We start from the raw sequence: 27,611 nt of genomic DNA, 5'->3' as shown, positions 1-27,611 counted from the left end.
ATCTTAGTGAAAAATTGTCTTAGAAGTAGGTTCTGGTTGGATTTGTCAAGCATGGGAGTTTGATGGACTGCTTTCCAAATATGTTCCTCATAGTCGCTGATAAAAATGCTCTCAGATGCCAAATTTATGGCTTGAGAAGGGTGTAAGGAGCCATTGGAATCCCATAATTTTAGGAGTTCTCATGAGTCATGACTGAGAGTTGGAGATGGTAGGGTCAATTTTGTCTTATTCATGGGGAAAGGGATGAAAGATTGGGGTGGAATATTTCTACAAAAGGTTGTTTCTCTGTGAGGTCCTTTCGCAGAACTTTGCATGTAGGAACCTCTAGATCATTCTTGCTCAGAGAGATTAGGGGTTGTGGCACTTGCCCCCACCTAATGAAAGCATTTGCATTTGTAGATTCATATGGGACAGTCTTCACAACTGATCTGCTCATGCAAACAAGTTAGTCTTTGGTCAATTGGTATATAGTTGGTGCAAAGCAAAAAGGATGAAAACATGTCCTTTTTTTTTTCCTGATAAGCAACCAAGGCAAATATTAAAAAGAAAGCAGCAGAAATAGGTGCTGCAAGGTAGACACAATGTACACAAGAGCGCCAAAATAGGAAAACAAAAAACAACCTTCCTCTCCTTACTACGAGCTCAGCTTGTCTATAAAGCCTACCATTGATGTAGCATGATCATCTATGTACAATCTAGCCTAATTCATGAAGTTATACATAAAGGAAGATTTAATAACTTGTTTTGACTACTCTCTGTCTTCAAAGACCTCCTATTTCTTTCCTTCTATAACATCCAAAATAGGCACAAAGAGCGACCCATCAAGCTTTCTTTCTTTTCTTTCCTATAAAAGAATAATGTCAACTCAGAAGATTGCCTTTGATGGAATTGTGCATTACCCAGGCCACTCCAAACAAAGAGAAAACCAACTGCCATAGAATTTTCGCTATGGGGCAGTGAAGAAGCAAGTGATCAACTGACTCTTTATCCCCCATACACATGTAGCATTTGTTCAAAAAGCTCCAACACCTCCTCCTGAGCTGATCAAGAGTTAAGATCCTTCCACAAATAGCTTTCCAAGAGAAGAAGCCCGCCTTTGTTGCCACCCAAGGATTCCAAATAATGCTTGCAAAGAAAGGCTCACTACTTCCCTAGGCTAAGGATGCATAGAAAGATTAAATATAGAGAACTTATCAATCTTTGTTTCCTTCCAACTCAAACCTTCTTCCTTGTCCCTTCTAATTGAGAAAGGTTTGCAATTTCCAAAAAAAGACTTCCCCTCTTTCCAATTTCCAATCATAGAGTTGTCTATGGAGATGGGGGCTCCATCAGCTCCATCACCATATTCTTCTACATTGTATGTTCCTAAGTAGTTTGTGGTTGTCGATATTCACCTTGTAAGGAAAGAAGTGGCTTCTGTTTTTCCTCAATCCATTAAGGACTCTTTGTTTTGTTGATACAGTAGTTTAATTAGTGAGAGAAGGACGTGGATATGGATGTTTGCTTCTCTATTTCTTTTCTAGGGCCCATGGAATTAGTGGAGTTGTAGAAATTTTGAAGATTTAGAGCATTTCACAATGGAGTTGAAGGATGTCCTCAAAGCTTTCTGTCTCGTTAATAGATACTTTTGAGGTGAGGGTTGAGAATTTGACTATTCTTGATTTTTTAGCTAGAAGTGGAGGGGCTAAGGCTTGGTTTCTACCTTTATGATTTTGTTTTTTAGTTTTTGCTTTTGTTGGGTTTCATGATATCTGCCATATACTGAGTTGCGCCTTCTTTCTTTGATAGACACTCTTTTTAGTACATCTCTTTGTTGCCTACTAAAAAAAAAAAAGAAACTATCATCCACATTTATCAAATAGAAGGCAGCAATTTTAAAGAATTAAAACCCGGGACCTTCCAACCACAATTCTAAATATATAAGTCAATAGTTTACCTCTCATCCACAAGTGCCTAATAAAAGATAGGCATTTAGATGCTAACTATAAGTTCCTCTACATGACATAATGAGCAAAGCCACAATACATGATACCAAGTACTCTCATCCAGCATGTCAGGCCTGATCAAGTAAATCTGGGCTCTGCACTTGCTTGGAGATGAAGAAGCCCAAGGATATAACTTGAAACCAAACTCAGGCTTAAGACCCCAGATTATAGATCATGAATGGCCAGGCATACCATATGCCTTGCTGCAGCCCATATTTATACTCATAGATTGGTAGGCTCACATGGAGGCTGAAACCACCTTGGTGCTAGCTGGCTTAAAAGGGTGGGATAACCTTGAGGATCCAATGGTCCCTGATTAGCCAGCTGACATGGAAGTGGGTTTAAAGGGTTGGATAGAAAGACCTAAACTACCTTGAAGGAGCTGCATAACAAGTCTTTCTAACTTGATCCTACTGGTTTAGACTAGCCTGATATAACTCCTGGTAGCAGACTCAGGGTAACATCGTGTTGATCCTTGGTCCTATAGATTGCATCCATCTGGGATGCCTCTATCAATGAAACCTAGTACAGAAGAGAGGCAAGAGTCAAGTCATCCCTAGCTGAGTAGAAACAGGAAATGTTGCTGGTCTGCTAACTGGAACCCATGCTGACCCAAAAACTCATCATTCAATCCTATCATCAGCTATGTTCAGCTCCTTCCACATAACCCCAACACCAGAAAACCATGGAGAACCATGCCTTAGAAGTCATGAAAACAGACTCTTTTAAAAGCTTCAACCATATGAACCCACCAAATGCAGAGTGATTTCCTCAGGACTTATCTTCCTAAACCTCTGGTGCTATTGCCAACAAGAATATGAACTATAGTTTTAAATCCATAAGGACAGGAGACATGGAGTGCGGTTTTGATGACAAATTCCCGTCTACAGAGTTTAAGTGTATCAGATCCATATCATGAAGTGCATGTTCCTCACCTCAATATGTCTTGCTAGGTATTAGCTTAAAGAAATATCCTCTACTAGCAAAATATGTAAAATGTGAACTCCACCAAAGGTTAAAAAACTGAAAATTCTATTTATTGTATTAAGAAGATCATATATATATAGACAGCTGCAGAGCAAAAATTTAGAGATATAGTTTTGTATTTTGAAAAGCTTGTGTATCTCCTCATGCACTGTTGTATCATACTGTGTAATATCGGTAAATGTTGTAAAGAAATTGTTTTAAAAAAAATCAGAGTTGTCAAATTAAACACATAATCATTTGAAATTCCAAACAACCAAAATATCTAGATATTTTAGTAAAAATAAGTTTTTGATATTTTATAAAGAATAATTTTTTTTTTTTAATAAAACTAATATTTTAGCAAAAAAAAGTTTTTGATATTTTATAAACAATAATTTTTTTAATAAAACTAATTTCATGAGAAAAGTCATAAATACATGTATCAATAATCTTGATAATTTAAAAACTAGCAAGAAAAATTTGTCAAACAATTTTTTTTTTTGTTTTTGATTAGAAACAAAAGATGTATTAATTAAAGTGAATAAAAAAACATGAGAAGGATGAGAAATCCTCCCCATGAAATACAAACCTGATCAAAAAACCCAAAGAAGCCTCTGCTTTACGAGAAGGACAATACAAAAGGAACCAAAAAAAGTCTACACAAGTATAACATCTCTTGAAGCTCATCTTGGGACCTCACTGTGTAGCCCAACCCTAGGGTGTACATATTGAAAGCCGATTAAGCTGAATTATGCTCAATGGAAATGGTTTAAAAACGTCAATATAAGTAGGCTCAAAAATAATAAAAAAAATGAAAATGAAGCAAGTCCCACATCATCTTAGGCGTCTTCTAAATATCCTAAAAAAATCCTAACATTCCTCTTTCTCCACACGATCCACAACAAAATGAGACAAACAATCTTCCAAAGAGTTTTGTCTCTAGTAGAGTTCCCAAAACACATGAAGGAGATAACCATCATATCGTGAATACTACCTGGCTCAACCCACACCATCCTAGCCTATGAGAATATCTATGCCATAACCTTAAAGTAATCGTACAATGTAGGAAGAGATGGTCAATTGTCTTTCCACTCCTCTTACAAAGGGTACATTTTTTTTAGATAAATAAAGAGATTGTATTAAAAACCACCGAAGCAGTGGCTAAAAGTACAAGAAAGAGAAAAGAAAAAGAAAGAAAAACACCCCACGCTCCCTAGCAGCCTGCCAAGAAACGAAGAGCCACCCTATCCACACCCTTAACGGGAAGCCACCCACCCAACAAAATCAACTAAGGTCGAGGGACCATCTTTTATAGACCTCTTCGTCTCCGACCAAAGAAAATAAACAAAAGAAGCCTTGAGTCTTTGGATTGACAACTCCTCTTCCTCAAAAGCAACTTTGTTCCTTGTCTTCCAAACCGTCCAAAAAAGGCACAAAGAACTTGCTTTCCAAACACCCTTCCTCTTCTTCCCCACAAAAGACCCATTCCACCCCGAAAGCGTCTCCTTAACCGTGGCAGGCAGCACCCACTGCACCCCGAACATTGAGTAGAGCAACACCCAAAGAGTTCTAACCTTATCACAATGAAGAAGAATGTGATCAATTGATTCTTCATGTCTTTGACAAAGGTAACATCTGTTCGCTAGAGCCCAACCTCTCCTTTGAAGCTGATCCAAGGTGAGAGCCTTTCCCCACGTTGCTTCCCACCCAAAAAAACTCACTCTAGGCTGCACCGAAACTTTCCAAATAGCCGACGATGGGAAGGAGATTGGATGGCCTGATACTAATGATTTGTAGAGAGACTTAACCGAAAACTTCCCACAATTAGTCTCTCTCCAAATCACCCTATCATCCACCCCTTGCTGAATTTGCTTCCTATTTAAGGCCACAAAAAAACTGCACACCTCTTCCAACTCCCAATCATTAAACGGTCTAGAAAACAACGGGCTCCAACTTCCCCCACCCTCATTGCACCTCCAAACATCCTTAACCCAAGCATCCTTGGAAACAGCCAATGCAAATAAAGAAGGAAAAGAAACACAAAGGGGTTCATCCCCACACCAAATGTCTTTCCAGAATTTTATCCTTTTCCCATTCCCCACAACGAAAACAAGCCTACTTTTCACGACTTCCCATTCTTTCCTAAGAGTTTTCCACAATCCCACACCATGCCCCTCCCCCCTTGCTTCCTTTGAACTCCAACCCCCTTGCTCCTCCCCATATTTTCCCCTAATCACTTGGTTCCAAAAAGCCTCTCTCTCCATAGCAAATCTCCAACTCCATTTACATAAAAGAGCCTTATTGAGGATAGAAAGACTCTTGACCCCCAACCCCCCATTATCCTTCTCAAGACAAACCAGCTCCCACCTAACAAGATGGATCTTCCTCTCAAGGGCCCCACCTCCCCATAAGAACTCCCTCTGAATCCGCTCTAACCTCAGTCTGACTTTTCTAGGCATAGAGAGCATGGACATAAAGTAAATGGGCATATTAGCTAGAGTACTCCGGATCAAAGTAATCCTGCCTCCTTTGGATATGTATTGGCTCTTCCATCTAGCCAATTTTTTCCTCATTCTCTCCTCCACACCGTCCCAAACAGCCCGTGACCTGTACTGCGCACCTAAAGGCAAGCCCAGATAAGAGGTTGGGAGACTTCCAACCTTACAACCAATAGCTGCAGCCAACTCCTCTACATTATTCACACAACCCACCGGAATAAGCTCACTTTTGTCAAGATTAATTCTCAAGCCCGACATGACTTCAAACCACATTAAAATCCAATTTAAATGCAATAATTGAACCTTGGAAGCTCCACAGAAAACCAAAGTGTCATCAGCAAACAAAAGGTGTGACACATTAACTCCCTCACCACCCCTACTCCTTGCCTTACAAGCAGACACAAAGCCCCCAGCTACTGTCTTCCTTAGGAGACTACTAAAAGCTTCCATCACCAACACAAAAAGATACGGAGAGAGAGGATCCCCTTGCCTTAAACCTCTAGAGCTTTGAAAAAAACCTGAGGAAGACCCATTCACCAAAACGGAGAAGCTAACAGTGGAGATACACCACTTCATCCATCTAATCCATTTTTCCCCAAACCCCATCTTCCTTATGACTGAAAACAAAAAGGACCATTCCACATGGTCATACGCTTTCTCAATGTCCAGCTTACACATCACTACCTCTTCCTTGTTTTTTAAAACTGAGTCTAAAACCTCATTAGCCACCAGAACAGCATCTAGAATTTGCCTTCCTTGCATGAAAGCATTTTGAGCCTTGGAAACCACCTTCCCCACCACCCTCTTTAATCTATTAGCTAAAACTTTAGCCAACCACTTATACAGACCTCCCACCAAGCTGATAGGCCTGAAGTCCCTTAAATCTTCTGCCCCTCCTTTCTTTGGAATCAAAACAATAAAGGTGGCATTAAGACTTTTAACAAACCTGCCATGGTTATGGAACTCCCTAAAAAACCCCAAGACCTCCTCTTTCACAAACTCCCAAGAAGATTGCCAAAAGGCCATAGAAAAACCATCAGGCCCGGGAGCTTTATCCCCACAAAAACTTTTAAGCGCCTCCATCACCTCTTGCTCCGAAAGCGGCTCCTCCAAACTGGCTGCATCCACCGCCTCCAATCTCTTAAAAGACAATCCCCTTAAGCTGGGTCTCCAACCTCTAGCAGAAGACAGCATAGCTTTAAACTCATTCACCACCCCCTCTTTAATCTCATTCTCCTTTGTTAACCAAACACCATTTATTTTGACCCGGGATAACATGTTCCCCCTCCTGTGAGCGTTAGCCATCTTGTGGAAGAACTTAGTATTCCTGTCCCCCTCTCTCAACCAGACTTCCCTTGATTTTTGTCTCCAAGATATCTCTTCCATCAAAGCCCACTTCTTAAAACCCTCTTTAGCTCCTCTCCTTGGGTCCACCTCCTGAACAGAGAGAGTCCGAGATAACTCCATTTTGTCCCAGAAATCCACCTGACTCAAAGCCAAAGCCTTATTGACCTCCACTTTCCCAAACTCCAGCTTATTCCAATCTCTCAACAGAGACTTCAAAGCTTTCAATTTAGAAACCAACACATAGCTCGCAGACCCACTAAAATTGAGCCCCACCCACCACCCCTGCATTTTTTCTTTGAACCCCTCTTCCTTCAACCACATATTCTCAAACCTAAACGGCATCGGACCACTCCTTACTCCTCCCCCGTCTAGGAGAATTGGAAAATGATCCGAAGTTGGCTTAGGAAGGACATACTGCACAGACCCAGAGAAATGATCCTCCCATTCATTCGAAATCAGAAACCGATCAAGCCTTGAATGGGATTGATTATTCAATCCTCCCTTCCAGGTGAAAGAGCCTCCTTGCAAAGGCAGGTCCCTCAACTCTAAATCATCTATAATCTCCGAAAATCTCCTCATTGAAGCAGATAATCTGCCTCCCCTACTGCTTTCCACAGGGAATCTCACAACATTGAAATCCCCTGCCACACACCAAGGATCACTCCATAGACCCCTAACCGCTCCTAATTCCGCCCAAAAATCTTCCCTCTCTTTCATCAACAAAGGCCCATAAACTCCAGAGAATAACCAACAAAATTCGTCCTCACAATTTTTGAATCTGCAAGACACAGAAAAGTTCCCCTCTTATCCCAGAACACTAGCACACCGCCAGAAGAACCCCTCGAATTTAACACCTTCCAATCCAGACATCTTCCCACTCCGAGGCTTCTAACTATCATCTTTGACATTTCCTGCATTTTGGTCTCTTGTAAACACACTACATCCACCTTTTGACTCTTGATCAACGCCTTAATCACCTTTCTTTTCTCACTATCATTAGCCCCTCTAACATTCCACGACAAGACTCTTCCAAGAGCGAAACTTTCCTTAGAACACCTCCAAAGCCACTTCCCTAATAAAAAACTTGATTTCTCATAGCAATTTTCCCAAACCTTAACCCACTAAAATCCTTAGGCCTACACACTAGATCTCAATTAACCAAATGATCCCTTTTACCCTCCCCAAAACCAAACCATAAAAAATCTCTTTGCATCTTTTCAATCTTTGAAACTATTGATGTTGGAATCTTGAAAAGAGATGAAAAAAATAGCTCGAGATGTGCATCAAACAAGACTAGATTAGGGTAATTCTACCTCCTAGGGATAGAAAAACATTTTTCAACCTATCCAACCTCCTAGAGACTCTATCAATCATTGGATCCTAAAATGAGATTGATTTCGAATTCCCCCCTAAAGGAAGACACAAATATGTTAAAGGTCAATCAGAGACTACACAATCACGCATTGAAACAATCTTGGCAGTTTGTTCTCAACTAAAAGTTGATTTAAGAAAGAGAGCTCTTATTTAAATTGATCCTTAGCCTTGAAAGTTGCCCAAAAACCAACAAAATCAGCTTAAGAGAATGTAGCTCTTCCAAGGAAGCTCTACAAAAAAAGATAGTGTCATAAGCAAATTGTAAATGAGACACTTCAATCCTATTTCCACCCACTAGAAACCCCCCAAATAAACCTATCTCATTTGCTTTCACCATTGACCTACTTAAAACATGAACCACATTGGTGAAAAGAAAAGGGGAAAGAGGATCTCCTTGTATTAAGCCTCTTTGTGCCTTAATCCAACCTTTGACATGTCCATTCACTAAGACTGCCAAAGTTGATGTAGACAAACATCCCCTCATCTAGGACCTCCATCTTAAACTAAACCTTTTTCTTTCAAGTTCGTGGTCCAAAAAACCCCAATCAACATGGTCATAGACCTTTTCAATATTGATTTTAAAGACTACCCCTTCCTCTTTTGATCTCCTTTTCTCATCCACCAACTCATTAGCAATCAAAACAACATCCAAAATTTGTCTCTCCTCAACAAAAGCACCTAAGACATGAAAATGGTGTCCTGGAGGACTTAATATTGTTCTTCTAATTATGTTTTGATGATAACAAACCATAGTTAAGTTACCAATTGGTTTGAATTATAAAGAATTTCAGGTGTTAGTTTGGAAATTCATCAAATGACCTAATGGATGCAAGATCAAGACTTTTGAAAGACCTTTAATCATAGGAAACATATGTAAGATGAATGCATGGGTGCACTTAGGATTTATATATCATTTTATGCATCTTTAAAAACTCGGTTTATGCTTTAAAGTTACATTTCCATCAAAATTTGAGATCTATAAAATGAACCTTAGGCAAAACATTTCAAAATTGACATATTATTTTACCTAAAGACCTTGCCTAAGTGCTAAAAGCAAAAAGAGCAGAACAAGATAGGTTTTCGGGCCAAAAATTGTGAACCAGTCGAGGCACTAGCCAAACTGGCTTAACCAGCTAAGGTACCGGTCGACTGGTTACTCCTTCCCGATCGAGGTTCGGTCAAGAGATGCAAAAAATACTATCTCTCTTCCAGTAGCCTTTCTTTCCCGGTCGAGGGATTTGCCTTCCCGATCGAGAGTAACGGTCACCTGTCAAACATTAAATACTCCAACGGCTAGTGAGCCAGTCGACCCCCCAGCTCGATTGGTCGAAGCTGTTTTTTGGTTTTTTTGGCTCTTGAGGTTAGAAACCTATAAATAGAGAGCTCCACTTCATTTATGAACAAGAGAACACCTGCATTTATTTGTTACCTACTTGTTTTTACTATAAAAGCTCTCATTCTTTTCTTGGTGCATCAAATATTCATTTGCATATTTTTTAGTGCACCTTTGTGATTCATCCTAACCTTTGAATTGTATTTGAGTCATTGTTGAGCTAGGTTGAGAGATTCATATTTGTTAATTGAGTGTTAAAACCTTCAAGAGAGTAGAGACTTGAAGAGATTGTGAAAGAGCCCATTGGAGTCGGAATCCAAGTGTAAAAAGTGATTAGAAGCTTGGTTAAAACTTCAAATATAAGCGGAACCCTCACTCGATTAGGAGCTTGAGGAGAGTGGATGTAGGCAAGGAAGTGTCAAACCACTATAAATCTAAGTTTGCTTTCTATATCCTCATCTCTTTATATTTGTGTTTCTTGTGCTTAATTTTATTGTGTTTAAAAATATTTTTTTTAAACTCCAATTCACCCCCCTCTTGGGTGTTTTTATCCATTTAAATTAGCCCTTTATTCTCTCAATTGGTATCAGGGCTAGGCCTCTTGTTTAAGACTTAATTGCCTAAGAGGAAATGACTAATCCATCAAGCTCATCTCACATTGAAAGTTTTGTAACCAATAGACCTCCATTTTTTGTGGGAACCGATTATTCCTATTGGAAAACTAAAATGACTTGATTTTTACAATCAACCGATTTAGACGTATGAGACGTTATTGAAGATGACCCAACTTTTCCTTCAAAACTAGTTGATGAAGTCATGGTTCCAAAACCCAAGCAAGAATGAGATGAGCATGATAGAAGAAATTTTCAATTAAATGTTAAGGTCATTTATACTTTGCAATGCTCTATGGATAGAAATGAATATAATAGAATATGTCAATGCAAATCGACTAAAGAGATTTGGAGATTACTTGAAATAACTCATGAAGGAACAAATCAAGTTAAAGAGTCAGAAATCAATTTACTTGTTCATAGGCATGAATTGTTTTTTATGAAAGATAATGAAACTATTGTTGAGATGATCACTAGGTTCACCAACATTGTCAATGGTCTTGAAGCCTTGGGAAAGACCTACAAGGAATCCAAAAAAGTGATGAAGATCTTGAGGTCACTTCCATCAAAGTGACATACAAAGGTCACCGCAATTCAAGAAGCCAAAGACTTGACCAAGCTACCTTTGGAGGAGCTCATAAGGTCATTGATGACATATGAGATCAATTTGGCAAAGAAGCAACAAGAAGGGGAAGACAAAAGGAAGAAGAGCATAGCTCTCAAAGCTACAACTAAGGAAGAAGAAGAAGTTGAAGAAGATGAAGACTTAGCCCTCATCACAAGAAAGTTCAACAAATTCATAAAGGGTAAAAGGTTTAGAGGAAGAAGGTTCACTTCTAGAAGAGACTTTTTTGAAAAGGAATCTTCATCTAATGGTGACAAGGAGAGATGGGAAGAGAAAAGAGACTTGGTGTGTTTCAAGTGCAAGAAACCGAAACATACTAAATATGATTGTCCTCTTTACAAAAGTGAAGCCAAGAAGAGAAAGAAGAAGACAATAATGGCCACTTGGAGTGAAAGTGAAGATGAATCCTCTGAAGAAGAAAATGAGAAAGAAGTGGCAAACATGTGCTTCATGGCAATAGATGAACTTGATGAAGTAAACTCTAATCTTAGTGATGAAGATATACATGATGCTTTTGAAGAATTGTATGAGGATTTTGAAAAACTTGATTTGAAAAATATTTCTCTCAAAAAGAAAGTTCAACAACTTGAAGAAAAACTTAGAAAAGTAAAAGAAAAATTTTCAAATGTTGAAGTTTCTAAAACTCATCTTGAAAAAAAGAATGAGATTCTAAGAAAGAAAATGAATGATTGACCTCCTCTCTTTCAATATTTTCTTGTGGACAAAAATCTTTTGAAATGATTCTAGCTAACCAAAAATGTGTTTTTGACAAACAAGAGCTAGGATTCATATCTTCAAAAAATCAAAAGTATTTTAAAAACTATTTTGTAAAGGAATCCACAATTGCAAGTCCTTCCACTACTTGCAACTTTAGTGGAAGAGGAAGACGCATTAGTAGTACATGCCCTCTAAGAAATGGTTCTCAAAAGAATTCAAATGTAAAAACTAAAAAAATTTGGATTGAAAAATCCAAGATAACTAAATCAACTTGAGTTTTATGCTGTAGGGTTCAAAAAAGGATAAGTGGTTCTTAGATAGTGGATGCTCAAGACACATGACCGGAGATGAATCAAAGTTTGCTTTTCTTACAAAGAAAAATGGAGGATATATTACCTTTAGAGACAATGCAAAAGGAAAGATCATTAGTCAAGGCAACATTGGTAATGACACATCCTCTCTAATTGAAAGTGTTTTATTAGTAGATGGTTTAAAACATAACCTTTTAAGCATTAGTCAACTTTGTGACGAAGGTTTTAAAGTGATTTTTGAAGCATCTCATTGCATTATCAAGGATATTCAAAATGATAAAATCATCTTTATGGATCATAGATGTGATAATGTTTAGGCTATAAATATTTCAAAATATAATGGCCATGATAGATGCTTTTCAAGCATGCATGATCAAAGTTGGTTGTGGCAGAGGAGGTTGGGACATGCTAACATGGGCCTCATTTCCCAACTCAACAAAGATGAACTTGTTAGAGGCCTTCCCAAAATAAATTTTCAAAAAGATAAAATTTGTAAAGCTTGTTGAGTAGGAAAGCAAATAAAAAACTCTTTCAAAAACAAAAACTTCATTTCCACATCTAGGCCACTTGAGTTATTGCATATGGATTTATTTGGTCCCTCTAAGATACCAAGTCTTAGAGGAAAGTCTTATACATATGTTATTGTGGACGACTTCTCTAGATACACATGGGTCTTGCTTTTAAGTCAAAAGAATGAAATTTTTTATGAGTTTTCAAAGTTTTGCAATAAGGTTCAAAATGAAAAAAGTTTTGCAATTACTTATATAAGAAGTAATCATGGGAGAGAATTTGAAAATATCGATTTTAAAGATTATTGCAATGAGCATGGAATTGACCACAATTTTTCGGTTCCTAGAACTCCTCAACAAAATGGGGTAGTTGAAAGAAAAAATAGAACCCTTCAAGAGATGGCGAGAGCCATGCTAAATGAAAACAACTTACCAAAATATTTTTAGGTTAAAGCAGTTAACACATCTTGTTATGTTTGAAATAAAGTATTATTGAGGCCCATACTTAAGAAAACTCCCTATGAGCTTTGGAAAATAAGGAACCCAACATTAACTATTTCAAAGTCTTTGGATGCAAATGTTTTATATTAAACACTAAAGACAACCTTGGAAAATTTGATTCAAAATCGGATGTTGGAATTTTTCTTGGTTACTCATCTTCAAGTAAAGCCTTTAGAGTTTTCAACAAAAGAACCATGGTTGTAGAGGAGTCCATCCATGTTATTTTTTATAAATCTAATAATTCTCTCCAAGAAAGAGAAAGTGTTGATGATGGTTTAGGTTTGGAGACCTACATGGGAAGATTGCAAATTGAAGATAGAAGACAATAAGAAGAAAATGAAGAGAATCTCAAGAAAGAAGAATCACCATTGGCACTACCCCTTCCTCAACAAGTGCAAGATGAATCAAGTCAAGACCTTCCTAAAGAATGAAAGTTTGTCATCAATCACTCACAAGATCAAATCATAGGTAATCCATCTAGTGGGGTAAGAACTAGATCCTCTCTTAGAAACATTTGCAATAATCTAGCTTTTATCTCTCAAATTGAGCCTAAAAATATAAATGATGCTTTAGATGATGAAAATTGGATGATTGCTATGCAAGAAGAGTTAAATCAATTTGAAAGAAGTGAAGTATGAGAATTAGTACCAAGACCTTCAAATCAAAGTATTATTGGAACTAGATGGGTTTTTAGAAATAAAATGGATGAAAATGGCATAATTGTTATAAACAAAACAAGGTTGATAGCCCAAGGTTTTAATCAAGAAGAAGGGATAGATTATGAAGAAACCTTTGCCCCCGTAGTTAGGTTGGAAGCCATTAGGATGCTACTTGTCTTTGCATGTTTTAAAAACTTTGTTTTATATAAAATGGATGTGAAAAATGCTTTTTTAAATGGTTTTATAAATGAAGAAGTATATGTTGAACAACCACCCGGCTTTCAAAGTTTCAACTTTCCTAACCATGTTTTTAAACTTAAAAAGGCACTTTATGATTTGAAACAAGCACCTAGAGCATCGTATGAAAGATGAGTAAATTTCTTTTGGAAAATGGTTTTAAAATGGGAAAAATTGACACAACTCTTTTCATAAAAACCAAAGAAAATGATATGCTCTTAGTTCAAATATATGTTGATGATATCATTTTTTGTGCTACTAATGTCTCTCTTTATAAAGAATTTGCTAAGTGCATGCATAGTGAGTTTGAAATGAGCATGATGGGAGAACTCAACTTCTTCCTTGGACTTCAAATCAAGCAAACTTCTCAAAAGGTTCAACATGGAGGAAGCCAAAAACAATGAAGACTCCAATGAGCTGAACCATCAAGTTTGATAACGATGAGAAAGGTAAATCCATTGACTCTACTATGTATAGAAGCATGATAGGTTCTTTGCTATACATGACCACTAGTAGACTCGACATTATGTATAGTGTATATTTGTGTACTAGATTTCAATCTTGTCCTAAAGAATCTCACTTAAGTGTCGTAAAAAGAATCCTCAAATATTTGAAAGGGACAATGGACATAGGCTTATGGTATCCTAAGAGTAATAACTTTGAATTAATTGGTTTTTCAGATGCTGATTTTGTCGGTTGTAAGGTTGAAAGAAAAAACACTAGTGATACTTGTCATTTCTTAGGACACTCACTTGTTTCATGCCATAGTAAGAAGCAAAATTCAGTAGCTTTGTCAACAACGGAAGTTGAATACATAGCAGCCGGTTTATGTTGTGCACAAGTCCTTTGGATGAAACAAACACTTAGTGATTTTGATTTATCTTTTGAGCATGTTCCCATTAAATGTGATAATACCAATGCCATAAGTATATCAAAAAATCTCGTACAACACTCCACGACTAAGCATATAGAGATTAGACATCACTTTCTTAGAGATCATGTACAAAAAGGTGACATAACACTTGAATTTATAAGCACTAAAGATCAACTTGTTGATATCTTTATAAAACCTATAAGTGAAGAACAATTTGTTGATATTAGAAGACAATTAGGGGTGATTTCTTTATAATCAAATGTTTGCTTAATGAATTCTTGATGAATATACCTTCTGATTGCATAAATTCCATGTCATATGCATCATATAGACATATTCTTAGATAATGGTCAAATTTCGATCAAAAATAAAAAATTCCCTTGGCATTGGGCATAAAAAATTGGGGATTTCAACTGAAAAGGGCAAGGAGAGGATTACAAAATGAAAAAGTGTGCAAAATTGAAAAGTCAAAATCATTGAGAAAAGCAGAGAGAGCACTAGCACAGGCCTGGGAACAGGGACAGGCACATCTTGGAGTTGAAGAGGAGACAAATATTCGAGAGATGGAGGGTGGAGTACATTCCTCCACTCCAGACAGAGGGTGTTCAGTTTGAGGCTACCTTCTCTAAGCCGATGATGATTGAGCTGACTTTTACAGAGGGTCCATCTACTCAACCATCATACACTGAGCCTTCCTGCTCTAGACCTGCATTCACTGAGCCTACTCATATTGAGATACCACATCCTCAGGCACCTCTTGCTCCTGACCATGCTCTATAGGTGGATTTATCTGTTCAAATCAACTCTCTTGGCACTCGCATGGAGGAGCTTGTTGTGGTTAGTGATACACGTTTCTACTCCATGGAGGATCGTATGGATCAATATCAGGCTAGTTTCACTTCACAGTTTGAGTATCTCCAGTAGAGGATTGAGCGTATTGAGGATCACTTGGAGCATTAGCATGAGGAGATGATGGCTTATCTGCGTTCTATGTTTCCACCTCCTCAACTTTGATTCATTAGAGACCCCCCTTTTTTCCTTTTTGATGTTGCCAAAAGGGGAAGATATTTTAGGATCTTGAAGACTAGATATAAGAGACTCACACATGCATATCTTTTTGTTTGGATCGTACATATTGGACATTGATACAGTTGACTTATGATATATGATATGCCTATATATTTGATGACTTACATTGTTTCTTGTTACAACTTCTATCTAATATGTCTTAATCATCTTGTTTTTAAGTTCTTAAATTTTGATTGTTGATCCATGATTGGTTTGAGGGGGAGATTCTTCTTCTCCTAGATAATCAAGGTTTGTCATCATAAAAAAGGGGGAGATTGTTAACCCAAGGGTTCTCCTAATCATGTTTTGATGATAACAAACCATGGTTAAGTTACTAATTGGTTTAAATTATAAAGAACTTCAGGTGTTAGTTTGGAAATTCATCAAAGGACCTAATGGATGCAAGATCAAGACTTTTGAAAGACCTTTAATCATAAAAAACATATGTAAGATGAATGCATGAGTGCACTTAGGATTTACATATCATTTCATGCATCTTTGAAAACTCGGTTTATGCTTTAAAATTACATTTCCATCAAAATCCGAGATCTATCAAATGAACCTTAGGCAAAACATTTTAAAATTGACATATTATTTTACCTGAAAACCTTGCCTAAGTGTTAGAAGCAAAAAGACAAAAAAAAAATATGTTTTCGGGCCAAAAATGGTGAACCGGTCAAGGCACTGGCCAAACCGGCTCAATCGGCTAAGGTATCGGTCAACCGGTTACTCCTTCTCTGTCAAGGTCCGGCGAGAGATGCAAAAAACACTCTCTCTTTTCCAGTAGCCTTTCTTTCCCGGTCGAGAGTAAAGGTCACCTGTCAAGTATTAAATGCTCCAATGGCTAGTGAACCAATCGGACCCCAGCTCGACCGGTCGGGGCTACTTTTTGGTTTTTTGGCTCCCGAGGTTAGAAACCTATAAATAGAGAGCTCCACTTCATTTATGAGCAAGAGAACACCTGCATTTATTTGTTACCTACTTGTTTTTACCATAAAAGCTCTCATTCTTTTCTTGGTGCATCAAATCTTCATTTGCATATTCTTTAGTGTACCCTTGTGATTCATCTTAACCTTTGAGTTGTATTTGAGTCATTATTGAGCTAGGTTGAGAGATTCATATTTGTTAATTGAGTGTTAAAGCCTTCAAGAGAGTAGAGACTTGAAGAGATTGTGTAAGAGCCCATTGGAGCCGAAATCCAAGTGTAAAAATTGATTAGAAGCTTGGTTGAAGCTTCAAGTATAAATAGAACCCTCACTCGATTAGGAGCTTGAGGAGAGTGGATGTAGACAAGGAAGTGCCGAACCACTATAAATCTAAGTTTGCTTTCTATATCCTCATCTCTTTATATTTGTGATTCTTGTGCTTAATTTTATTGTGTTTAAAAAGATTTTTTTTAAACTCCAATTCAAACCCCCCCCCCCCCCCCCCCCTTTCTTGGGTGTTTTTATCCTTCTAGATTAACCCTTTATTTTCTCAAATACAGCTGCCCTAAAAGTACCTTAGCTATGATCTTGTACAAACTAGTAACCAAACTGATAGGTCTATAAAATCTGAGATTCTATTGGTTTGACTCTTTTTTGGCACTAGAGCAATGAAGGTTGCATTAGTGCTTTGATTAATTATCCCATTATTGTGAAACTCTAAGAACACCCTTAAAAGATTGTCCTTAATTGTCTCTTAACACTCTTGATATGACACAATGGTGAAGCCATCTGGGCCAAGGGCCTTTTTCTTATTTAAATGCAACACGACATTTTGAATCTCTTATTTTGAAAAAGGGCGATCCAGCCAATTAACATTCTTTGTTGAAATGGGAGACCAATCCAAGCCTTCTATTATCCATGAGCCACCTAAAGGTTTGGAGAATAACTTCCCAAAATGAAGTTTGATCTCCTCCGAAATGCTTTCAATGCAATCTAAAACTACCTCATCCTCTAACACCAAGGACTTGATGAACTTCTTATTCCGCTTACCATTGGCTACCTTATGAAAAAATTTAGAATTACAATCAAGGACCTGATAAACTTCCTATTATGCCTACCATTAGCCACCCTATGAAAAAATTTAAAATTACAATCCCCTTCTCTTTTATCCATTTAACCCTTGTTTTTTGCTTCCAGAACACCTTTTCCTTTGACTTGACAAACTATAACTTTTTCATGAATTTGTGACCTTCCCATCATTCAAACCAACACTCATTCCACCAACAATCGAAATTTTCCTTGAAATTTGATAAAACAACCACATGTTATCAAATCTAAAAGGTATTGGTCCCTAATTAAAAGAATTGATGTCTAAAACAATTGGACAATGATTCGATGTCTCAATCTAGAGAGTGCTTCTTGGATGCTTTGAGGGAATCCCTGCTCCCACTCACTTGAAAATAAAAATCCATCCAACCTCTTGCAAACGGGGTTTTCTTACAAATTTGACCAAGTGAAAGAAGTATTCTTAAAAGGAGGATCAATTAACTCACTTTCCCTATAAAATCATCAAAATCCCTCATACTTAGGGTTAACTTGGAACCTCCTAACTTTTCTAAAATTCTTCTTATAACGTTAAAATCCCCAGCAACACACCATTTCGGACAAGCTAAGACAGAAATATCTTGAAGCTCCGCCTAAAAGTCCTTTCTAAAGTGGAAAGTACTAGAAACTAAAGTGAGCCAAAAAAATCTTTCTTCCTTTGATTCCAACTTTACTGTTGCTAAGAAAGACCCTAGGACAACCTCTAAGCACTTAAACTTCAAAGCATCCCAAAGGATTGTCATACCTCCTGAAGCCCGAATAGTTGGGAGAACAACTCATTCTTTGTTCCTGGCCTTCCACACACTACTCATAAACCTCCTGTCGCATGACTCCCTCTTTATTTCTTGCAACAGAACAACATCCGGATTTTCATGGCCAAGAAAATCCTTTACTACCCTTCTCTTCTTTCTAGAACCAAGACCTCTAGTATTCCAACTGATGATATAAATAAGTGTAAAAAAATTAGTTAACCAAATATAAATTAATTAAACAATTCAAAAAGTGATATAAATAAGTGTCAAAAAATTAATAATTGATCGTGAAGTTTTGAATTTCATCTTTTTTTAAAAAAAATAAATGAATATAAGTGGATTTGGAAGAACTTAGTTAACCAAATATATATTAATTAAAAAGAATTTGGATAATTTTAATTTCAAGTTATTTTCTAGTAGGACTTTTTTTAAATAATTGAATATTAATTGCATTTAAAGTTATTTGATTGCAAGACACTTTTTTAAATAATAGAATATTCATTGCTATACTTTTATCTTTTCAAACAACTAAAAATTAGCAATTAAGTTTTGAGTAAGTGATGTTTAGAGAAAATATATGGATTTTTAGACTTCAAGGTGTCCAATTACCCCCCATATACTTGCTCCGCCAGTGTATGTATACCAAAATTAGTGGGAAATATGAATCTTTATTCATTCAGAATTTAGTAAAGAAACAGCTAGCTCAAACAAAAGAACACAAAGTACATTAATACCTGCTTCCGTAATCTCGACCTCCTAGCTGACTCCCTGTTAGATTGTTTCCTCTTTTGTCTTTTGAGTTCACGTTCATCCTGTCAAAACCAAGAGGTCTAATTAAGTGAATAAGGATTTCATAATATGCTTATCATTTAATTGTTTAGAGCTGATAATAGTTGTAGAAATGTAGGGATGTCAACAAAGCACATTCAGGTGAATCACCACCATCCCAACCTTGCCTCTATTAACTAAATACATCCCCATAGCCATCCCAAATCCAAAGTAGGGTGGGGCTATGGCAAGGCAGGAAATTAGACTACCATACCTTTACACCCTACCTTGTTTTAAAATTTTCAATTATTTTAATATAAATAAATAAATTTCTTCATAAGTTTTTATATTTCATTTTTATTTAAATGTATTTTACATGCATTTAAAAAAAAGATTATTTTATTTTACTTTATCCTTGGCCATTTAAAAATATTCAATTATTTTAGAATAACTATAGTTCAAAAATAAATAAATTAAGTTTTCATAAAATTTTAGATCTTACTTTTTATGAAAAGATAACTAACAATTTTATTTTACATGTGTTCAAAAAAAGAAAAAATTTAATTTGATTCTTTTAATTCCATTTTGTATATAATGGGGGAAGGGTGGGGCAAGAAGTGGTATAACACCAAACCCAGCCTGCATTTTACAATCAAATCTCAAACCCGCCCTAAACCCGAGTACATGTCCTATCAGGAGAAAATAAAAAATAAAAAATAAGAAAAGACAAATAACAAAAAAAGAAAAGAAAAGAAAAGAAAGAGCTTAGAAAAATGATAATAATAAAAACAACAGCAAGATTTCGTACTTGAATCCACTGGTCGGGCATAACGCCTTCACGCCCAACCATTGCTGCTGGAGCAACAGAAGATGAGATGCCAGATGGATTTGGTCTCAGTTTTGTAGCTCCAGAGCCCCCAGGAGATGCACTCCATAAGTCCATCCCAATATTTAGATTAGTTGCAGGCATAGATATTACAGGCTTCCCAGGAACTGAAGCCTGAACACTTGTTCCAGAGATGTTATTCTGTGCATTGGCTGCCAAGCAAGTTATGTCATTACAAAATCATGGCAACAAAGCAAACATAGGCAGTTCGAAGATGTGGAGAAAAATACCATCAGCAAGCATCTGATTGAAACTTCCCTTCTTACTAGAAGCAAATTCCTAAAGAGAAGAAATTGAGTGTGTGTTAACTTTTTTTATTTTTAATGGGCCAAATGTTGTTTAAGTAAAATTAACTGTGTTAAATTAAAGGAAAAAGAAAACATTATCGTAACACTTTAGACTAGGCCATTTTGATAGAGAAAATTGACGCTCCAACACTGTTCAGAGGATCTGAGTTTGCCCTCAGCATGCATAAACTGGGCAACATGGGCCACCCAAATAAGTTGTAAAAGTTTCAGCCAGTTCTTTAGCCATTCAAATTAAATAAAAGTATAAAAAAACACATACTTGTTGGTTAGTATTCTCATCACTTGCATCTGATGAACCCTCACTTCCACTTTCAGCACTGTTGACAACCAAATTTACAATCAGAAAGAGGGAAACGATGAAGAGATGACATGGAAGGTGAAAATCTTGAAGCACAATTAATGAGAGGGAATGAAAGCAATATGGAACATGTGAAAAATAACAAATAAAAATTTCACCAATATAGGCCAACATACCTTGGTGAGGCACCATCATTTCCTGAGCCTGAAGCTGCCTTTCCACTCTCGCCACCCTTAACAGTATTTCCTGATGTTCCTTTAGATTTCTTTGCTGAAGCCTTGTCTTTTCCCTCAGGGCCTTTCCCTTCCAACTCAGGGTTTAAATGTGCTGCACTTGGAGCCTACAAACAGATACAGCAAACCAGATGCGCAACTTAAAAGTTTTCCAGAGGTAAAAAGGTGCATTCAATTTTTTTACAGCAACAAAAGATGTACATAAAGCTGGAAATTTGGGATATTGAATAATGAAAAGGAGATTAAGATTACCGTGGCCAAATTAGGATGTGCATAAACACCTCCTGGAGGATATAAGGCTGAGTATGGAACTGGTGTTCCATATGGAGGAATTAAAGGATGCTGTAAATCATCAGTGGAGAAAAAAATAAGAGTTTTTCTCATTTAGGATAGTCAAAGAGTTGTTCTATTGTCAAATCATGCAAACCGATATACAATATTTTTCTATTTCAAAAAATCATAATTATCAACATCACCTGGCTTCCCCACAGATATGGATGGGGAGTTGGAGAAGCAACAGAGGGAGCAAAAAAGGGAGGTGGTGTAGCTCCAGGACCATAATAAGCCTAAAAAAGGAGCAGCTCTGCTGTGAGCTATAGACCCTTTAACTAGTTCTCTAACAGACAAATTCATTAATACACAATGACACAATTGGACCCTATATATCTTTGTCACAAACCTGCATAGAGCTCGACCACTCAGGATATGAGGGCGTCGTTGGCATTTCCTGTGAACACCAAGGACAATGGTAAATACGTGCATAAGTGTGTGTGTGTGTGTGAGAGAGAGAGAGAGAGAGAGAGAAAGAGAGAGAAAGAGAGAGAAAGAACCTGAGCTGAAGAAGTTGGTTTGGAAGGCTTAGTAGGTGTGGTATCTTCCCCAGCCCCCATTCAGATCAGCAGGACATCAACTCCTTAAAAACCCCTTAATTACAACTGCCTATCACCAGATTCTTATATCTTTAGTAGTTTCTATTCAGCCTGAAAAAAATCAAATCAAATAATATATATTAAAATCTCATATTTTCATGTAAAAAATAAGTATCGGTAACATTCACAAGTGAACAGAAGCAACAATTTTAGGATTAAATATAAACATAAAATTGCAAAACCAAGATCTCCTCCAGAGCCCACCCCCACAAATAATATGGCCGCCTAGTACTCAAACTACAATTAGAGAAAATAATGACATGCCATGGAGAGCAACTCAATTCCTCAAATAACTCTGGACAAAGACTTCTTTTTAATAGGCCCTCTGGACAAAAACTATTTAACTTTTTTTATAATTAATTAATTAATTATAAATAATAATAATAATAATAACAATAAATTAAAAAAAAAAAAACTAGAGACCCAATAGATCCTTTCTATTAATTAAAAAAGATCAAGTAGGACAAGACACCCTTCCATAATGTACAAATTTAGATCAAGGCAAGGGAATCAAGGGAATAGATTCCTTGACACAAAACCATGTAGTTGAACAAACAAGAGAAATTACAAGAAGTGAAGCAACATTTGAGACAAACATTAGACAGACTCAAGGAGGCACATAATCTGAAACAAAACATACCAACTGTTTTACTCCTCTTTTAAGTAGCTCATTTGTCATCTGATTAGCTAAGTGAGGAACCCATCAAATACAACATGCCAACTCTATAAGGATATTGAATCCATGAACCTCTTTCCTTTTTAGCCACCCATGAGATAACAACAGTAGAATCTCCCTCTATGACAAAATTCAACAATCCCAAAGCTTTTGTTTGTATAAGGCCCTCCAAAAGCACTACAATCTTGACCTCAATAGTAAAACCATCACCTATAGGTTTAGAGTATGCTTTGATAATTGAACCTTGATGATCTCTAATCACACCACCAATCCCAATTTAAAGTTGCTTTGGGGTGCCCAAAGCACGTCTATCGAAATTTAATTTAACTACTCCTTCAATGGGCATTGACCATATTTGTGAGGTCTTCCTGACCAACCTCCTTGACTTGCATACAAGCTGCCAATCTAGCAATATAAGGCTTAAGGGTGTGCCTCTAAGGGCCTTGCTAGTATGGACAAAAAGAAAGGAAGAAGAGTAAAATAAGTCCCAAATAGCATCCACTATCCTCCTAGTATCCTAAAAAATCCTCATATTCCTTTCCCACTAGATTGACTAAATCATACTAAGGTTTGTAATACCCCATAGAACTTTTACATGATTCCCAAAGCCTTTGAAGGAGATAGGCATCATCTCCACCATTGAACATGGTGGCACCCAATCCATTCCCACAAGGTTAAATAATCTAAACCATAAGTCCAAAGCTACCGGATAGTGAAGGAAAAGATGATCAATTGATTCCCCACTCTTCTTGCACATAATGCACCACTTTGGATCAAGAGTCTTGAGGGGCCCCCGCTTCTAGAGCATATCATTGGTATTAACCCTCTTACTAGCCACAAGTCATACAAAAGCCTTAACTTTACAGGGAACTTTAGATTTCCAAATAGCTTAGTTGGACCAAAAGCAATAGAGAATGAATGTAAAAGGGCTCTAAAGGAAGAACTAATTGAGACCAATCCTAATGAGGTCAAAGACCAAACTCTCACATCAGGGTACGAAGGTGATAGATACATATGGGCTACATAAGACATTGATCAAGCTAGTTCCTCAAATTCTTGACTCCTGAGATTTCGATGAAAGTTAAAATTTCAAGTCGGGTAGGTAATGACGGTACAAAAGCAATGAAAATAGAGAAGTCTCTCAATCTCTCCATGTTAAAATGATTTGGGTATTTACTACAAAATAGTAAATCACCACGCCAAGTATCTCCCTAAAAGCGAATTTTTTTACCATCACCCATAGAGAAACAAATGAAACTAGAAAAATCAAGAAAGGTTTAAGCAATAGCCTTCTAGCAATGTGGCCACTTGACAACAATGCTGGTATCCCAACCATTAGAATGTGGCCCATAGATAGTCAAAATGACCTTATGCCATAACGCATTATTCTTCCTAGGAAACCTCCACGGTCACTTTACTAAGAGGGCTCTATTTCTCAAAGAGATCTTGCCTACACCTAAACCCCCCTACTTAGGTTTACATGCCAAGTTCAACCCAACAAGGTGATCTCTCTTACCTTTCCCCACCCCTAACAAAAGAAAATCTCTTCGCAATTGCTCAATACCATTAGCGAACTAGAATGGAACTTTGAATACTCAAAGGAAATATGTACAAATAAGAGACAAGAACGGAGTTCACAAGAGTTGTTTGACAGCTAGAAGATGGATATACTTTCTTCCACCCATCTGATCGTTTGGAAATCCAATCTATAAGGGAGTTCACAAGAGTTATTCTATCCCTAAAGATAGATATACTTTCTTCTAACCATCTGATCGTTTGGAAATCCAATCTATAAGGGAGTTCACAAGAGTTATTCTATCCCCAAAAGATAGACATACTTCATTCCAACTATTTGATTGTTTGGAAATCCTATCTATGATTGGATCCCAAAAGGAAACTACTCTTAGATTCCCTAAAGAGGTTATGGGCCATTTGAACAAACAAAATGTAATAAGAAAGCTAAAGCCTAAACTTGGTCATGGTTTATATTGATACCCAACAAAGTGCTCTTGTCCAAATTAATCTTGAACCCAAAGACCCACCTAAAAACCATCAAAATTAATTTTAGGTTTTGCAAGTTAAGAGGTTTGGCTTGTGAAAAACTATTAAACTTTGTCATTGATTTTGCTGAAATATTTATCATTTGTAGTCAAATAATTTATACACATAATACATTTGACATAACATATCTTTGAATTCCATATACTTTAGGCTATACTTGTTCCCAAAAAATTTGAGGGAAAATGCAAAGGAAATAAAGTAAAAAGAAAAAGTAAAAGGAAAGGAAATTCGAAGGAAAAAAAATTATATTTAAAGTTAATAAATTATTTTTATATACTACTTCAAACTCGTTGAATTTATTTGAACTTTTTTATATAAAGATTAAATAAGTAGAAAATGTATAAGTTTCTAACCAATTTTAATTATATTTGATTTTATTTTGTATTTCCCATAATAAAACCAAACATAAAAAAATCATTTTCCTTAGCTATGTTTGGTTCCAAAAACATTTGAAGGAAAATACAAGAAAAAGAAAATAAAGAGGACATACAAAAAAAAATGTAGGAAAATGAAAAATAAATTTAAAGTTAATAAATAATTTATGTATACTTTTTCAAACTCATTTCATTTATTTTTCGTTGTTTATATAAAAATTAAATAATTTAAAGTTATATAAATTTCTAACTAATTTTAATTATATTAGATTTTTTTTCCCGTATTTTTCATTGTAAACGAAACATGAAAAAATCATTCTCCTTAAGATATTCTTCCTTTCCTTAGTACTTTCCAAATTTTTATTTTCTTTCTTTAAAACTTTCATGGAACCAAACATAGCATTAATGTTTGTAGAATATTGACTAACATGATTCATCAAAGTAACGGTAATACCACCATATTTAGTATCATAAACTTCAAAACAACTTATGCATCTCTTAGAATATTCCCCAAATGAAAATTCAAAGAATGTACATCCTACTAGTGGTTCAGCATAGTGTCACTGTTAATGCATAAATAGACAACACTTGATTGTTCTTTAAAAGAAAAACTCATTAAACAACTCTGAATGCAGGAAATGCACAGTGACGTCAAATTCAGCAGCCTAAAATCTCCAGTACGGATAGTTCAACACCATAATTTATTTTTTTCAGTTGTATGAAACATTGCCTAAGTATCCCTCTAGCTCAGATACATTAAATTAACAATCCCTGTCAGATGCGTAATAACGACTAACAAGAGCAAAATTCGGTCCATAAAAGACTGTATACGCAAGAACCATGGCAATAGACAAATCATAAGCCAAAGCAACAAAGCCATTGGAAAACATTTAACTACACAGTGCACAAATCCATCATTATATAGGGACAAAATCTTCAAACGTGTCCAGAGGCACAGATTTCCTACGGATAGGCTCGAAAACGAAGGTGCACGACAAGAATTCGCAGTTCATTGCAAGTAGAGCTGGAGAACTATAAATGAAAATTCAGGAGCACACCAAAATGAATTTTAATTTGAAGAAATAAACTCGGCCTCAATTGTCCCCAAGGCTAAATAAAAAATAAAAAATAAAAAATTATATCAGTCCGAGCAACAAGAATTTCGAATCTCCTATTCAAACAACAATTTTGAATATAGAGAGATGGAGAGTAAAACCTGGTTGAAAGGCGACTGAAGAACCAGGTAGAAGAGGTGGTGGTGGTAGGCGAAACCGAAAAAAGCCGCTAGGTGAGATTGATTTGTGAACAATAGCAGACAAGCTAGGGTTAGGGAATAGGGAAGAGGCAAATCTGAGCAGCTGAAAAGAGAGGGAGGGAGGGAGGGAGGGAGGGAGGGGCAGCAGCACTAACACTGACAGCAGAGGTGGAGAGAGAAGGATTCCGATTCCCTCCGAGTGTTGGGATTTGGAAGAGGAGGTGATCTGGTGTGGGTGTAGGTGTGGCTGTCTCCTATAGGCGGAAGCTGGGACTCAGTCCTGCGGCCGTAGGGTTTGGCAGATGACACGTGACCTAATTGAGGTTTCCAGCTGTCATCCTCTCACTGGAACAATATGACTAGGCACATTTCAGAAAGAAAACGGATAACCTAAAATAAATACAAGTGGAATACTGTCTTTGCTCCGCTGTCCTCCCCCTCCCCCATTGGACTTTGCTTCCCTCTTCTTTTGTTTTTTTTACTTTTTCCATTTCTTTTTCTTTAGGCTCTTTTAAAGACGCTTGGCCCACAGGCCTGCTGCTGGCCCACTACCATTGAATTGGCTTGGCTTGGCTTGGAGCTTCACCTAGATCCCTCTATTCCTCTAAACCCTTTGCGCACTTTTTCGTTGTCAATAACCATTTAATCTATAATTTTTTAAAAAAATTATTATAAAAACCATTATATTTATCCAAAATAATCAAAGTTTAGTAGTTTTTCTCTCTTTTTTTTTTTACTACAACTACATACACATTACATTTTTAACAAATTTTGCCACACTACATACGTGACCACCTTTTTAATGACTTTTGCTTATAAAATATTATTTCACATCTAATACACCAATGTGATTTTATACGGTAAATCCTCAAAAGCAAATGATAAGATTTTAAGATGTTGGAGTAAATCAAAATATATCAATTAATACATCTTAAACCTTTCAAGAAAATATTAAGAAGATGGAATAAATGTGGAAGTTTTAGATTTGGATTCAACCAAAAGACAATAAAATAAGATATTACATATAATTTAATTGAAAATATATTAGTAAAATTTTGTGGTTGGTTTTCAGTTTCCGGAAGGAATACATTTAAAGGTGTTGAAACATAAGAAAAAAACTTCATTCTTTCTTTCTTTTTCCAATTTATTTTATCTTTTCCTCTTTCCAATTATCTCATTTTGTATATCATTATTTTATAAATATTTACATTAATAATAGTATTTTAAATATCATGAACTATTAAATAATTAGTATACATATTATACCATTTCTTAAAATTACAAAAATGGCTTGGGAAGAATATGGGATGCATTTTAATTAATGTTTGATTTAAATCTTGAGAATCACTAGATTGGAATAAGAAAGTGTACATTTTCTTATCAAACAGGAATTAAAATATAAATAAATTTCTGACACAATATAAAT

At 36.3% G+C, this 27,611-nt stretch overlaps 1 protein-coding gene across 5 annotated transcripts in view; it reads right to left on the bottom strand.

Moving 5' to 3' along the window:
* LOC100258205 (G-box-binding factor 1) overlaps positions 1–26,642 on the bottom strand; it is a 32,071-nt gene extending 5,429 nt beyond the window's left edge. For 2 of the 5 annotated variants that reach the window (XM_019219470.2, XM_019219471.2), the window contains exons 1-10: positions 26,147–26,482; positions 21,721–21,870; positions 21,570–21,617; positions 21,367–21,456; positions 21,143–21,232; positions 20,834–20,997; positions 20,619–20,676; positions 20,282–20,330; positions 19,974–20,203; positions 19,132–19,209 (exon numbers count right to left, since the gene is read on the bottom strand). In XM_019219470.2, the coding sequence (XP_019075015.1) occupies positions 19,132–19,209; positions 19,974–20,203; positions 20,282–20,330; positions 20,619–20,676; positions 20,834–20,997; positions 21,143–21,232; positions 21,367–21,456; positions 21,570–21,617; positions 21,721–21,780 (867 nt within the window). In that variant the 5' untranslated portion in view covers positions 21,781–21,870; positions 26,147–26,482. Of the gene's footprint in view, positions 1–17,073; positions 18,582–19,131; positions 19,210–19,973; positions 20,204–20,281; positions 20,331–20,618; positions 20,677–20,833; positions 20,998–21,142; positions 21,233–21,366; positions 21,457–21,569; positions 21,618–21,720; positions 21,871–25,988; positions 26,041–26,146 lie in introns of those variants that run through there. The other 3 variants (XM_059736397.1, XM_019219472.2, XM_002272725.4) reach the window with 3 other exon arrangements.
* Between the last annotated feature and the right edge of the window lie 969 nt (positions 26,643–27,611).

Source organism: Vitis vinifera, chromosome 4 (assembly GCF_030704535.1).
Source record: "Vitis vinifera cultivar Pinot Noir 40024 chromosome 4, ASM3070453v1".
NCBI classification, from domain to species: Eukaryota; Viridiplantae; Streptophyta; class Magnoliopsida; order Vitales; family Vitaceae; genus Vitis; species Vitis vinifera.
The sequence above is the reverse complement of the archived record's forward strand: the minus strand, read 5'-3'. Positions and strand labels throughout refer to the sequence as shown.